The sequence below is a fragment of the Trachemys scripta genome, chromosome 2 (assembly GCF_013100865.1).
Source record: "Trachemys scripta elegans isolate TJP31775 chromosome 2, CAS_Tse_1.0, whole genome shotgun sequence".
Taxonomy (NCBI): domain Eukaryota; kingdom Metazoa; phylum Chordata; order Testudines; family Emydidae; genus Trachemys; species Trachemys scripta.
Window position 1 is genome coordinate 4,139,827 of NC_048299.1, and position 16,177 is coordinate 4,156,003.

At 48.0% G+C, this 16,177-nt stretch overlaps 1 protein-coding gene across 1 annotated transcript in view; it reads right to left on the reverse strand.

Moving 5' to 3' along the window:
- PTH1R (parathyroid hormone 1 receptor) overlaps positions 1-14,584 on the reverse strand; it is a 159,355-nt gene extending 144,771 nt beyond the window's left edge. The window contains exon 1 of the mRNA XM_034763841.1: positions 12,516-14,584. Within this exon, the coding sequence (XP_034619732.1) occupies positions 12,516-12,590 (75 nt within the window). The 5' untranslated portion in view covers positions 12,591-14,584. The remainder of the gene's footprint in view (positions 1-12,515) is intronic.
- Between the last annotated feature and the right edge of the window lie 1,593 nt (positions 14,585-16,177).

The window sequence follows — 16,177 nt, forward strand, 5'->3', positions numbered from 1 at the left end:
AGTGGCTTTGGGGTAGGAATCAGCAGTGTGGTATGCTCACGAACGGGGAAGACGGGTAATTACATGGAAGACAGCACTGTGCTATGTGGAATGGATGTGCCTGCATGCACCAGGAGATCCCAAAAAGCTTTGCACTGGCTCAGAAGGCTGATGTGGCCGATGGTTTTGCAAAGTACTTTGAAACTAGCCGTCCTGGGTTTCCTTAGGAGAGATGGGCCAAGCTGGAATCTGGGTTCAGTTTCTGAACCCCAAAACTTGCAACGGGGAATGCTGGGGTTTGGGTTAAGCCTATCTCCAATCGAGCTATTTATCTAAACAGTTATACCATAAGCATCACTGTCATAGCTCCATGACTTAATGCGCAGAGATGGGAATGAGATTCTGATCACGGGCCGGAGCATCCTCATTACTGTAACTCAAGGCGTTTTCCATTCTGTTCCTCCTAACCCCCTGCAACTGATGCGTTAGAATCCTCATGCTTTGCACATACAGGGTGCCATTCATTGGAGGATCCCATGGCCCTTTTGGAACGTTTATTAATTAAGGCTCTGTGTGAGGAGCTGTCAGAACGAGATTGAGGACTTCAATGGCTCAGACACAGGTTTGATACAGGAGTGGGTGGGTGAGATTCTATAGCCTGCGTTGTGCAGGAGGTCAGACTAGATTAGCATAATGGTCCCTTCTGACCTTAAAGTCGGTGATTGTCACGCCCATTTCACAGATGGAGATGTTGAGGCAGAGAGCTAGAGGTTCATTGACTCGCCTGAGGTCACAAAGCAAGTCAGCGGCAGAGTCGGAAATAGATTCCCTGCTTCCCAGGTCCCCACTCTCACCCATCGGCCTCGGTTAGCTAAACTGAACTATCGTCCATTTGTGCCTCGCTGTTCTCCCAAGATATTGAGTTCTCACACCCACTGCCTGGGGCTGTTCCTTACAAATATCCCCTCGTCTGGGCTGGATTGTGTGTGCACCTAACCAGTCTATCTCCACATACAGATATTTAGGCTCTGATCCAGAGGCCAGTGAAGGCAACAGAAGTTTTTCTGTTGACTCCAATGAACTTTGGAACAGGCTCTTAAATGGATGGTGTTTAGCTTGTTTTCATTCCTCAAACCTACAATTAAAAACAGAGATAGATAGAGTGTATGGAGAGAGAGAATTTAAATAAATGATTTGTAGTGGGTGTGCAGAGGGGTTAAGATAACATCAAGGAACCCTGATAAGTTAGGATACCAGGACATCCATGGGAAAAGCCTTCTGGCAAGTTAAAGATACGGCTTAGCGCTGACTTAGCAAGTTACATCGTTAACCTTTTTCACAAACACTGACTCATCTATGGGTTATTTTCAGATACAAATCAGGTATTAAAGAGCTGGCCTCACCTGGTACGCGGCTGACCCCAGAGATCATTACAATGGAAAGCGTTTAAACAATCAAACGCAGCTTGGGCATTATCTCCTGTTTGGTTCTGCATTTCAATCAACTCAGAAGGTGAAACTAGACAGGTCAGTTTATGATCAATTTCTCCTTTGCTCTCACTTAGGGGGGGCGGGGTGTGTGTGTGTGTGTGTGTGTGTGTGTGTGTGTGTGTGTGTGTGTGTGTGTGTGTGTGTGTAAAAGTAAGGAAGTGCCCACACATGGAACAAACACACTGCACAGGCCCCACTGTCAGTGGAGATTTTCGGGACCAGAAGCCCGGGTGCTGGACTGGGAGCCTTGTAAACCAGGTTCTATTCCCAGCTGTGACCTTCAGCAAGTCATTTTGCCATCCTGTGACTCTGGGTCCGTCCCCACAGCAGCTGGGGTGTCATTCCCGGCTTGGGCAGACGTACATGCGCTAGCTCTGCTCAGGCTAGCACCTAAAACTAGCATCGTCACAGTGGCTCAGGCTGACCCGGGGGATTGGTGGGATTGCACTCAGCCCGAGCGGCCATTCGCACAGCCGCGGCCACACGGCTATTGGCTGATAAGTGCTTTGAGATCTCCTGAGGCAAGCTGCCCATTGTTCTCTGCTGGCCCCCTGCATGGGAATGAGGGAGCTAGTGAGTGCGGCGGAGGAGGGGGTGAGCTCTGAGGCGGAACGAAAGACACCAGGCCCAGGGCCCCAGCACTGCGTGTTGTGTCACATTTAAAGCTGTGGTAAGAGTGAGGCTGCAGTGTTCTGGCTCCAATAAACACCTAGGAAAAAGAGGATAGATTCTGCCCAGATGCTCGCCTGTGCATGCGGAAGGAGCCTTTTCCAGCGTCACCCCAGCAGAGCCATGAGGGAGCAGTAGAGAGACCCCATCCACACACACACACTAGGGTTATGTCAGAGAGGTTGGGTCCCCATAAAGATGAAGACATCCCACTATGAAAAACTGGGCAATTTCCCCTCTCAGAGCTGCTGTTTCAGGCTCTCTGCAGACTCAGGCTGTGTCTACGCGGCAGCCAGAGGCGTGGCTGCAGCCTGCGTCGACACTCTCACGCTAGCTTTGCTCTAGTTCGCTCCCCTGGCAATAGCAGCATGCACTCGAGTATGCCCCGAGCCCTGGGCGGATTGGTACAGCCCGTGCTGTGCCCCGTTGCTGCTGTGGCTTCACTGCTCTTGTTAGTGGAGCGAGCTGGATCAAAGCCAGCTGAGGTATGCCCAGACGTGCGGCAGTCTCACCGCTGAATGCGGCGCAGACACACCCTCCGGCAGACGTCCCCGTGGCGGTTGCACTTTTCAAGCTTGCTGTGGGACCGGGAGGGCTAGAAAGGTACTACCGCTAGATTCTGACATTGTCACAGGACTCCAGAAGCTGGGACCCTATGCACCCACCGGTAGTGCCTATGCTTCAATGGGGAATGCCTTTTCTCTCAGCTCTGGCCTTTCCAGACACACTCTAGGCACGGGCCTTTAGTGCCCGAGCCTCAGTCTGACCCTGGTGTAGAACGCCCCTTCTCATCTCTATCCGTGCCCATCACCGTGTTATTTACACCCTAGTCTCTCTGTGTCCATAACTGTGCATTATTCCCCTTCCCCGTCGTGATCAAGACATCCCGTGACACCTAACTAGGACTTCAGAGGCTAGTTATCTGCAAGAAGGGCTCTTAAGAGACACGGGAAGTTAAAGAGATGCAGGTGAATATCCTCGGGCTAATCCTTTTCACACTCTGTGCTAGATTCCCAATCCCATGTTGGCGGTGACATGTGCGAGTGTCTCTGTATTGTGCCCGAGCACACGGTGGACAGCGTCTGTGTTAGGTTTGGATGTGAAAACGTGTGTGAGCATGACAGTGTGTGTGTGTGGGTGTGTGTGAGAGATATAAAGCGTGCCCCTGGGAACTGGCTTTGAAAATTGGCACCTGAATGTCTGTGAGTGTGAAAAGGCGAGCCCTGGTTTACACATGATGCCGGCACCAGTTTAAAATCCAATTGATTTTTAAATCAATTCGTTAAACTAGTGCAAATCCCTACATGGACCTTATATCTCTTTAGACCCCCTTTATGTCTAGTCAGCATTCGTCGGGGCCGTCTGTGTGCAGGTGAGAATGTCTGTATCTGCGTGAGAGGGTATAAGTGTGAAGGCCAATGAGTGTGTGTGTGTGTATGTCGGGCCGGATCCTCAGCTGGTGAAAATCAGCAGAGTACCATCAAACTCCAACAGGGCTTTGCCGATTTACATGTGCTGAGGATCTCACCTAGCGGGTGTGTACGAGAGGGAAGCAAAGTGTTTGAAGGGGGAGCAACCCAGGAAGCATCAATATAAAGAAATCTGTAGAGAAATAAACTCAGCGATGCTGCTGTCAGGCAATCTAAAAAGGAACGAACCGTTGTAGGTTTCCAATAGTGAAACCTCCCAAGGGCTTTCTCCTTATATTTTCTGATAGAGGAATAAAGGTGGGATGGCTCTAGGACCTTTACTAGCATGCGCTACCCTGCTGCGCAAGAAACATAGGATTGAATCTCTGACCTACCACCTGGCTGTCCCAGGAGCGCAGAGGGAATGTATAAGTTAGCTGTAAAACAACATGCTTCAGCCTTAAGCCAGATGTAGTTAGTATTTACTATTTGTATTGTGGTTGCACCAATCACAAACCAGGGTCCCATTGTGCTGGGTATTGTGTCAATACAGAGCAAAGACAGCCTCTGCCCTGAGGAGTTTAGCTTAATTTATTCTCTTACCAATAGCCCACTGATTCTGAAGTTCTTTAGCAATGTTTAAGGCCTGGACTTTCAAAGGGGGCTAGTGATTTGGGGTGCCCCGTCGGAGAAACGTTGAGAGAATCCCGATCTTCAGAAAACTCACCTCCTGGCAATCAGGCCCTTTAAGAGGTCTCGAGTGGGTACCCGGAAATCAAAGCACCCCGAAACCAAAATAAGCTAAGGCCTACCCCTTTAGTAAATATAGGGCCTGATGCAAAGTCAATTGAAGTTAAATGGAGTCTTTCCAATGACTTGAAAAGAAAGGGCTGGGATTAAGTGTACACAGGATAAATATGAATTCTTATTCCCTAGCAGAGCAATTTAGAGACTGAGTTAAATTCTGCCTTTAGTTACACCCATGTGTCTTCAAGGATAGCAATGGTGGGTCTGAGAGCAGAATGTGGGGCATTGCTGTCATCCATTGCAGGCCCCACACCTATTCTGCCCAAATTGTATTCCGTTAATTCCATTCTGCTATCTAAACACTGCTTGCAGCCTCAAGATTAATCTTCACTTGCTGACTTTTAGTAGTTGTTACTGTGCATGGCTCAAGAACTGCCACGTTCTGCCCCAGAGGCGGCTGCACATCAGCAGAGGATTCATTCATTTGCTGCTTGGTGTCTTTGATGGAAGTTGCTACATAAAAGTAAGTATTTATTATAATAGCTCTCAAGAGCCGGCTCATGGTTTTGTATATTCTAGCCTGAAGCATCCAAATTGCCGAGTACGAGTTGTGTTCCAGTAAACAAGATGATATTAAGCGTTTCAGGAGGGAATTCCTTCTTCCCTGCTCTGAACATTTTTTAATAAGGTTTTGATAGATCCTGGTGAATTGTTTCCTTCACTTGCCCTAATGAACCTATTTGGGTTTTTTGATGATTATTCCTCCTATTTATTATTTGCATCGCAGTCGCACAAAGGGACCCAGTCTCGCCTCTGTTAGGATTTGAGTGGATACAGAAACCTTTCCGCCTGTGCAGAGAAACCGCCTACCCAAAATGGAGATCTCTGGGTTTTTCTCTTTTTTGATGGCGTCCGTTTCAGGGGGTGAGTGCACGGCAGAGGGATCAGCGTTCAAAAGGCGTCCCAGTACTAGTGGGGATGAGGAAACTACATCGTCTAGGGAGTAGATTAATGCTCTGCGAGAGGGGATCGCCCATCACTGTAGTTAATCCACCTCCCCGAGAGGTGACAGAAGAATTCTTCCCTCCACCTACCACTGTCTACACAAGGATTTAGGTTGGCTTAACTACGTAGGGTGACCAGATGTCCCGATTTTATAGGGACAGTCCCGATTTTTGGGTCTTTTTCTTATATAGGCTCCTATTACCCCCACTCCCTGTCCCGATTTTTCACATTTCCTGTCTGGTCACCCTATAACTACGTAGCTCGGGGGGGTGGATTTTTCACCCCCACCCCCCGAGTGATGTAGCTGGGTCAATCTAATGTAGACCAGCTCTACATGAGAGGAGAATCAGGCCTGGTCTACACTTAAATTTTATACCGACATAGCTAAATTGGTCAGGAGTGTGAAAAAAAAATCCCACCCGTTAGTGACAGAGCTATGCCAGTAAACCTCCCAGTGTGGACGTAACTACGCTGAGTGCGTCTACACTAGGGCACCATGTGGCCGTAGCTACACTGGGACTGTCTCTGTAATGTAGATGTGGCCTCTTAATAAGGACACATGATTACAAGGGGCAGCTTTAAATTTGCCTCTGTTGGAGACATAAAATCGGAGACTCATAGGACTGGAAGGGACCTCAAGAGGTCATCTAGTCCAGTCCCCTGCACTCAAGGCAGGACTAAGTATTATCGAAAATCAGACTGTACAATTCATTAATAATACTCCCAAGCTCCTGTGTTAATTCACAGCGTCAAATCCTGATTCCATTGAAGTCAGAAGTTGCTTTGCCACTGACTTCAATGGGACTAGGGTTTTGCGCATAGATTTGGAAGCCAGAAGGTACCATTATGATCATCTTCTGACCTCTGCATAGCCCAGGCCACAGTGCAGTGCATTAGTGTAGTACTTTTATTCAGCGTTGCCAACTCGGAGGGTCCAAAAATCACAAGTCAGGCCCCCCACCACGGGAGAGCAGCTTAAAAATCATGAGATTTTGAAGAATAACACATCTGGGGTCCTTTTATTGGCCTTCTTGGTTTTGTGCGTTTAGGGGTTGCGAATTCCAGCTTTTCTCCTCAACCATCAGGGTCAGAAACTATTTTTTTTTTAAATGAAAGCGGAGAGTCAGGACTCCGGGAGCTGGGCATTTAAGCAAAGCAGCCACTATCACAAGGCTTGCGACAAAGTTGGGAGAATTGGCAGCTCTGGGCAGAGGCTGGCTTTGTTTTGGTCGCGTGTGCACCGCTGAGCACACTGGTAGTCCTAAGCTTTGACCAGGGCCTCTTGAAACAGCCACAGTCTAAATACCAGTGTTGATCTCTCAAAGCACATTGCCACCGGATGTTATTGCTGTAGGGCGTCAAAAACCAACAGCAAAGCCCTGATCGGTCGGTTGGGGAGGTGTAGATGTGAAAGGTGCAGCTCACGCAGATCTCTGTGTAACTGCATAACTGTGTAAGCTCACTCCCAGCGCTCGTTTGCAGCTTGACATCCTCGTCACACAGTCATTTACCCCTCGTACTCGTCTCGCTTTAAAGGCAGCAACACCTAGGCCAAATGTAACTCGTTCGGGTCAGATTTGCCATGGGAACTCGGAACTTCTTGGCTTGTAAGTCACGCCCTGCGCAATATTCGAGTGCCGAGGTTTGTTTGCTTTGTATTTTGTGGTTTAATATTTATAGTTCAGGGAGATCTGTTAATCCCAAAGTAAAATAACAAAAATTTTATCTTTCATAAATATACTCTGGCTGGATCAGCAGCCTCCCAAGTGCGAAAAAAAAGAACATTTCAGACATTGTTTTATGCACTTCAGGACAGCCTTTTTAATGAAGTTGGACAGCTGAGAATTATTACAGCTTCTCTAGATGTGATTTTTTTGACAGTGTATGGGGACAGAATATGATGATCCGTTCCTTCTAGCTGTAAATTATTTAAGGAAGAAGGCAATCAGTCAGCTGTATGATTATTATTTGTATTACCATAGTGCCTAGGCTCCACAGTCTTAGACCAGGAATCCATTACGCTAGGCCCTGTACAAACTCAGAACAAAGAGACAGCCCTTGCCCAGAGAGCTTGTAATTTAAGTAACGTAACCCTTCCCGTTGCCAAATTCCATGAAGACGTGGCTCTAATCAGAAAAGCAAAGAGCACCACCGTAAATCCGTCTTCCCTAGATACCCTGAGTCCTAGCTGATTTGTGCACAAGTGGCCAGATTCCCCGCTGGTGTCTATCACCTGAGAGTCTGGTCCAGAAACTCCTGCAAATCATGAAGCACCCTAAAAAAAAAAAACAACAACATGGCCGGGCAAGCGTCTGTTCTACCTGGCACATCAGCTAAATTGGCAACGTTTACTGCTGATTTCTTAGCGATGCTGACAACATGAGCGGCACCAAGAGCATGACGAGATCTTCAGATCTCAGGGACCCTGGTGCTGACAGTTACAAAAACGACTGGCCTGGTTCCTCAGCGACAGTTATCGGCCTCGACTTCAATTGGAGCGATGCTGCTTTACGCCAGCTGAGGAGGTGGCCCGGGCTCTTTGGACGTGAAACTGAGCTGTTCTGCCATGCAGCCAGGCGAGAGATGATACATGCGGAATGCAGCACAGTGGCTTGTTGACAGAGCATCTGTTCTGATGATAAATGCACTTAAAGCACCCAGGTTAAAAGAGAGAGAAGCGGAAAGAGTTGGAAAAAATCCCTAGGCTTTTTTTATTGTGGTGTTTTTTGGGGGAAGTCTTTTTGCTGGGATGTTTAAAACCCCCCCTTTAGGATTAAAATGTAGTGCCTGCAGTCTCCCCCTGTCCTATGCTCTAGTGACACTCCTCACACAGTGTTTCTGATGCATGCAACATTTCTATTACAAACCCCTTATTTTCAGGACTCTGCAGCTCAGACCAAACCGTCTCTCTCCAAGTGACTGCCCCGCAAAGTTCAGAAACTCTTTGTCTCCACCACACAGACTGCAGGCCCAAACGCACTAGCCGGTATGAACCCAGCACTAACGGCCAGCTCCTGTTCTTATTCACACTGGCGTAATCAGGAATAACTCCACTGAAATCAGGGCAATTTCTCCAGGTTTATGCCGAGAGCAGAATTCCACCCTAAAAGCCTTATTTTGCACAGACAGCAAGAGATTAGAATCCAGACCTCTTACGGTCCCGCCAATCTCATTGAAGTCAACAGGCCTGAGTCTGATATCACCTGCATCGGGGCGGCTCCAGGCACCAGTGCAGCAAGCGCGGGCCTGGGGCGGCAAGCCGCGGGGGGCGGTCTGCCAGTCGCTGTGAGGGCGGCAGGCAGGTGGCTTTCGGCTGCATGCCTGCAGGAGATCCACCGGTCCCCGCGGCTTCGGTGACAATTCGGCGGTGGGGACACCGATGGCGCGGCACCGGCGGACCACCCGTAGGCATGCCGCCGAATCCTCGTGGCCAGCAGACCTCCCGCAGGCGTGCTGCCAAAAGACGCCTGCCTGCTGTGCTTGGGGCAGCAAAAAACAGCCGCCCCTGACCTGCATCAGTTTTACACCGCTGCAACTCCATTGCGGGGTTCCTCCTGATAGACACCGATGTCAATAAGTGGAGAATCAGGCTCAATGGAGTTGCAACAGTATAACAAGAGAGGCGTATTTAACCCTGAGAGCCCTGTCTCTTACCTTACACTGCACACTAGATTTCATGCCATTGCCTTGCAATTGAGGCTGAAAAATCCTATCCGTATGAAACGTTCAAGCGAATGGAAAAGTGGTTCAGGCAGACAAGATGTTGCCCGTCACGTGTAGCTGCTGAAGAACGTACTGCATAGCACTTTACATCCCTAATTTCGAACTCCCCTGCATTCACTCTTTAATGGTCTAACTCAGGGGCTCTCAAACTTCATTCCACTGTGACCCCTTTCTGATAACAACAATTACTACACGACCCCAGGAGGGGGGACTGAAGCCTGAGCCCACCTGAGCCCTGCCATCCCGGGTGGGGGGGACACCAAAGTAGGGTGACCAGACAACAAATGTGAAAAATCGGGACGGGGGGTGAGTGTAATAGGAGCCTATATAAGAAAAAGACCCACAAATCGGGACTGTCCCTATAAAATCAGGACATCTGGTCACCCTACACCAAAGCCAAAGCCCAACGGCTTCCGTGGGGCTCTGGCTTCAGCCCTAGGTCCCAGGAAGTCTAACACCAGCCCCGATGACCCCATTAAAATGGGATCACAGTCCACTTTGGGGTCCCGGCCCACAGTTTGAGAACCGCTGGTCTAACTCAAAGTTGCAGGGGATGGGTTAGCGATCTAAGCATCTGGTTTAAAATACCCGGGGCCACGCACTTCGGTGGGATAAATCACGGCGAAGTCAAAGTGATCAGAACCTAGTCCCTGGATTCCCCAGATCCACGGCTTCAAATCCCGGGGGTTCCATGTGGCCCCTTGTTCTTTGGAAATTGATAAACCAAGTTCGCTGGCTGGAAGTTTGTTAACCAAGGTCCTGTCTGCTGGGCATGGACATTAAAGGTCACATGCCACTTTTTAGCAAAGATCTGCCCCAGAGTCTGTGGCCAAAATATCTCTTGCCCCGAATCCGTTGCTGTTATGCCGCATGATCGCTGCCAGACACCCCAGAGGTGATTGCGTTTCAGTGATTCCTGTCTGAGAATAGTCTATTAAACATATTGGGAGCCTTTAGCATCTATCTAGCTACATATATGGCCCGTATCACTGTAGTATTGGAGCAATGAAAGACGCTCTATCAATGCAAGCTCTTAATACCGCACAGCATTGTTCATGTTCATTTTCAGAGTAGGTTAAAACTCAGGCCCCCGACACAGATAAAGTTCTGCTCTGTATTACAGGTTGCAGGTCAGCAACATGACATGCTTTCAACACTCAGGATCACAACCCCTGTGTTCCTCCTAAGTAGGAGGTGAGAGGAATAGAGAATTTCTTCCCAGTCCATGGATTTTAAGGGCGGTTTTGCAGTCCCTCAGACAACTTTCTTCGCTGCAGTGTTTTAAGAGTGACCGAGGTGTTTTGAACCTGCAGCTCTGTGTGCACCTGATTGAAATGAATGGAATTGCACCAGAGTGACACAGCAATGAATCTGGCCCTCTGCATGCAACGAGAGTGAACGGTGACAATGCGAAGAGCCAGAGAGTGTGCAGCTCCCTCGGAAAGTCTCTTGCACTTACACAAGTGTCTCTGTTCACTTCAGTGGACTTATTCTTGATTTACATCAACCCGCGAGCAGAATCAAGCTTTGAGTCCCGGCACAATCAACAACAGTCCCATGCCAGGATCTCAGTCTCCGGTCAACGCTGCAGAGTTAATCCCAGAGTTTATGATCTGAAGTTGTCTGTTTGCTGGGATTTCTCTCTAGCTCTGGTGTCTGTCAATGAATAATTCACAGGTAAAATAGCCATTAAAAATCCACAAGAACGGAGACAGCCTATTTGCTCGTTAACCCAGCGATCACAAGGGTAGCAGAATCAGAGTGTGTCTATGTGGTGGGGAGCGGGGAAGGCTTGAGATGGACAGCACAGCATATCCTCCTGCCCATGCTCGCTCGCTGTTTGTGGCAACACAGATTTAGCAGATTCAAGTGACCGGACTTCATCAACACCAGCCGGGGGCCCCGATTGAAGTCAATGGGAGTTTTGCTGTTGACTTCAATTGCAGCAGGTCTGAGAAATGTGATGTTAGCAGGTGGCACATATTTTACTATAGTAGGATAACCCCAAGTGGGCTGGAAGTCACTGACAATGTTGGCTTTTGGTCTGTTCAACATCAGACCTAGGCAGGGTCGCTGGAATAATTTTTATAGTGGGGGGGCCACTGTAAAGCCTGTATATAATGAAAACCACTTCAAGTCAGGGGGTGCGGTAGCACCCCTAGTTCAAGCACCTATGGACCCGGGGAGAAGAAACATGATCAGACATCAACTGTTTCAACCCCACGCATTCTCTAGCCCCCGAACGGCACATCTCTGCAGTGTACACTGATTAGTCTTTCAAATGCGACTAAGTTCCTATTCCCCCCAGAGACAGAGGGGGTGAGTCTAGAGATAATCGGAACGTATGTGGTGCTAGTCGTTTTTTCTTGTTTCACTAAGAGCCATTGCACGGGCAACACGACAACAAAACCCACAACACAACACAACAACAAAATATAACACTAGAACCTTCTGCCACATCCCCGAGCAATGGGCCCAAGTCCTTAACACGGGCAAAACTCCCAAATGAATTTCAACGGGAACTTTGTTTGAGTGAGGGCCGGGGGACTGAATCCCGTTCTAAGCACTTTTCATTTTCTACATCTAAAAGCAGACATGATCATAGGCAGTGACCCCAGACCTCCTGACCCATTTGCCCAGCATCAAACATGCTCAGTAATAACAATGCCAGAGCGAGGAAGAAATATATAATAGTCTTGTAACCTAATGGCCGACGGAGCACACAGTGTGGTTATTGATGTACAAAAACTGATGCCTTATGACATTTCGCTTCATCCATAAAGATGAGCAGAGCAAGTCGTCTTTGGTCGTACCACCTTGAGATCTAGACCTCTTTTTGTTCCACGCAGGAAGATAGTTGTCTTAATAGAGATTAGCTCCTCGTATAATAGCAGTCTCACCCTATAAAATCACTCTATATGATATGTGTACACACACACAGATGGAACACACTCTTAGATGATAGAGGGTTAATACTACTTTCATTCCCCTGAGTATAAACCATATGCCATCCATGCGCTGACGTTTTGGACTGCAAAACAGATCCAGTATGCTACTGTACAGAGTCACTCCCAGAGTTGAAAGCAATTGTTTGCTGAAATTAAGCTTTAACATGATTAAATTAAGACTAACATTGTCATCCGGAACAGTGGACAAACATTTTGTCCCCATTAATAGGATGCTTTTCGGTAGGGGGTGGAGTGGGGCTGATCCTAGAATTATTTGCAGTAGCTGGCTCAAATCAGTGTAAAAGTAATTTGGAAATGGGTAATGAAAATTCTTCCGAAAGTACAGTCATTTTCATTTCATCTGGCGTAGCCGCTTTCAGACTAACAGCAGCAAGGACTCAGCGCAAAGATCTGCCAGCAAAATCAAACATGCATCTAAAAAGCCAGCGCTTTGCTGTTTCTAAATCCTGGTACAGTAAATTACTCATCAAGGAAACAGCCTCAGCTAAAGGAAACAATTGCTCGAGAAAGATTTAGCAACTTACCAGAGCATAGACAGAACTCAACACCGAGCAGCAGAGGATCAAACCCAGGCTGTGATAAACCAAATATGATCCCATATCCAAGAGACTTATTGCAGCATCCACGATCTCTAAGGGAAGTAGAAGGACGAAGGATCTTCCAGGGATCCAGTCGTAGATGATTTTTTTTCTTTTATTTTTCTTCCTTCCCAGCTTTTTTTTTAATTATTATTTGCTTGTTTGTTTCCACAGTTTTAGCCAGAGAGGCACATGACAAGAAACCCCAGTTCTTTGCTTCGCTTTCTCATGGCTGGAAATCGATGCAGTTTCAGAAATGTAGGGAAAGAGTCCATGTGAAGGGAGCACCAACACCCAGTTCAGTCAGAGCAGCAGTTCCTGGTGCTGTTTGTTTGGTGTGTGCATCTGTCTCAGAGCAGAAAAATCACATCCATATGTCAAAACTGCTATTCTGCTTCCCTTTTATGAGGCAGAGGGAAGTTCAAATAATTTCTTTGTCAAACGCAAACACACAGTAAGCAAGAGAGGTGTGGGAGGGGGGGGGAATCTTTAACCACTGCTTTATTTTTAGAGCTAGTAATTTTATCTTTGAGGTTGGGGGTGGGGGAAGTTTGGAAAAAAAGGGGTTTTTTTTTTAAGCAAGCAAACAAATCAGAAAGTTACAAATTAAAAAAAAAGTTGGAAATATTTTCACTTCGCCATTCCGTTTATGCAAACAGGAGTGCTGCTGGGTATTTTTGCTTGTATATTTCAGCGCAGCTGAGCTCCACAAGAGGTTGATTCTGTCAACCTTCCCTGGATGCAATGTGTTTTAGTTACAAATACGGATTTTTTTCTTCTTCTTCTCTCTCTCCCTCTCTGCCTGTCTCAAAGGATCTGCACTTTCAAAAAGCCAATTGAGTGTGGGCTGAAAACGTGGGGCTGAAGATCTGCTCTTTTTTCTTCCCTTAAATAGTTTATTTTAGATGTTGCAGTAAAAACTCTTTTCACTTACTCCATGAAATTTTCCAAAATCTACGCTTTTCCATTTGCACAAACGCACACACAAGCTTCTTGTCCTGTCCTCAACCAAGAATCAAAGCACCACAGCCCAGTAAAGGAAAAGTTGCTGCTTTTCTCTCTCCCTCTTGCTGCTGCTGTTGCGTTAGACTCACTTACGAAATGAACATGCTGACAGTCCGGTTACTTCCACACAGACAAGAGGAGATTAAAGAGAGAGAGAGAGAAGGCCGTACACTTTTCATTTGGGAAAATCTACCAGCTTCCCAGGATATATTCAGTTTGTATTGCTGCCTTCAAAACACATCGACCCTGCCGCTTCAACCAACACACACTCACACAAAAGACAAGACAATCTGGAGATTAGAACGTCCTTTTTTTCCCCTGTACTAAAATCCCACCCCCAACCAACACCCACCGATGAAATTTACCAGCTTGTTAGTTTCACGGCAGGAACGTTACTCCGAGCTGTCTGTCAGTTTCATTCATAAAGCTGCAAGAAAAGGCACCGTCTTTCCCTAAGCAAAGGGTTTAATTTTGTTTAGGGCGGAGCGGCAGCCCTTCTTGTATACTGGTTTTTGGGGGGGCGAGTTAAATAATAACGAAATAATGCCCCCCCCCCCATTTAATTCGGTTGCTGGGGCTTGATTTCTTTTTGGAACTTGGAGAATCAAATCGTTTGATGGATTTGAGTTTAGTTTTGCAGAAGCAGCGGGTTTCTGCCAGGGGTTGTGATTTTTTTTTTTAAAGGGGGGTGGGAATCGTTGCAAGAAAAGATCGATCTCGATCTTTGGAGGGCAGGCGGTAAAAGCATCAAATTTTCGCTGAGTGCGTTTCTCTTTTATTTTTTTGGAGAGAAAAAAAAAAGTCTCTACGGTTGCTTTGCCCTTTATAGAGAGAGAGAGAGCGCGCTCCCCTTGGCTGTGAATGGGTGCCTTCAGTTAGTTTTATGAAAAGGGTCTCTTTCCCTGCAAAGGTAGAGTAGGGCTTCCTGTGTGTGTGAGAGAGGGAGCCATAATCCTGCTCTTGATGCAAACTCTTCCTCTCTGCTCCCCCTCTATGCCAGTCTGAGTAGATCTCAGGGAATGTGTGTGGTTTTGGAGCAAAGAGGCAGGTATAGGAACCAGCATGGGCAGGACCCCATTGGCTGGTGGCGGCCGCCATGTGACCACCCGACCGGGCTAGCTGTCCACACCTCCCACCCCACCCCCCTTCAGCAGCCAGCCCTCTCCGTTAGCCTCAACTCATGCCTCAGGAGGGGGGTTCTCTGCTGCCCGAGGTTTCCTTCGGGGGCTGCATAGGAACCACATGGCCCCGCAGATAAAATGCATAGGATTTGCATCCTTAGGGGGCGGAATGGGGGGGCTTGGCATGGCTGGAGGCACCCTCAGCGCAGAAACAGATCTAGGGTAATATCCCCCGCCCCTTCCGCCCCTGGGAGCGTAGTGAGCTTTTGCAAAATTTGGAGGCGAGCAAAGGGGTGGGCGGGGATGGAGGGTGGATTTGAAAGCCGGCTCCTTTGAAAGGGGGAGCAGGATATTTTTAAGTGGGGTTGCTTTTTATTATTCTTATTTCCCCAGTTCTGAACTTTGTGCCTGGGGAGGGAAGGGGGCTATTGACCTGGCCGAGAATCGGGTGGCTGTTTAAAGGGGGCTTAGGAAGAGAGGGATCCGCCCCCCCCCCACCTGGGCGTTTGCAAGCTGCTGGGAATGTAAAAAAGCCCCCCCCGCCCGCGCCCCCCTTTTTCCCCCCCCCCCCCCCCCCCTGGAAGGAAGAAAGCGGCGGCTTCTTGCCCAGAGCTTTCCAACAGCTCCCAGCCTTGCAGCTCTGCGCCTGGGTCTTTTTACTCACTTCAGCTATGCAGGGAAACAACAAACACAGGGCATCAGCCAGCGGTTTGTTTACCTAGGGCCTCTCCGTGCTAGTGCAGTACTTCCCCCGGGGGTGGGGTGGGGGGTTTAACCATGAAAGAGAGAGCCCACTGACTGGCCAGAGCTGCCCATACTCCTTGGGCCCGCTAGGAAGCGCTTCAGGGCTGTGATGGGAGGGCCGCTCCAGTCTACTTGATGGTTTACTCCAGGCTCTGTTTTCTCCAGGCTCTGTACATTTGCAAAAGTCCTGCTACTGCTGGGTCATTTGCCTCCCCCCAGCATTGCATTCCCAGGGGCTGCTTTGCTGCTGTGTACGGCCTGGCCCTGGGTGTGGATGTCCTCCCAGTACACTTCCCTGGCCAGGGATTCTCCATGGTGGTGATTGTGGGTCATTTGGTAAGGGCCCCTGGTGAGGTGGGCTCTTAGGAGACCAAACAAGTAAAAAGAACAGGAGGACTTGTGGCACCTTAGAGACTAACAAATTTATTTGAGCATAAGCTTTCGTGGGCTACAGCCCACTTCTTCAGATGCATAGAATGGAACATATATTGAGGAGATATATATACACACATACAGAGAGCATGAACAGGTGGGAGTTGTCTTACCAACTCTGAGAGGCCAATTAAGTAAGAGAAAAAAAAACTTTTGTAGTGATTATTAAGCTAGCCCAGTACAGACAGTTTGATAAGAAGTGTGAGAATACGTACAAGGGGAGATAGATTCAATGTTTGTAACGGCTCAGCCATTCCCAGTCCTTATTCAATCCTTTGTTGATTGTGTCTAGTTTGCATATCAATT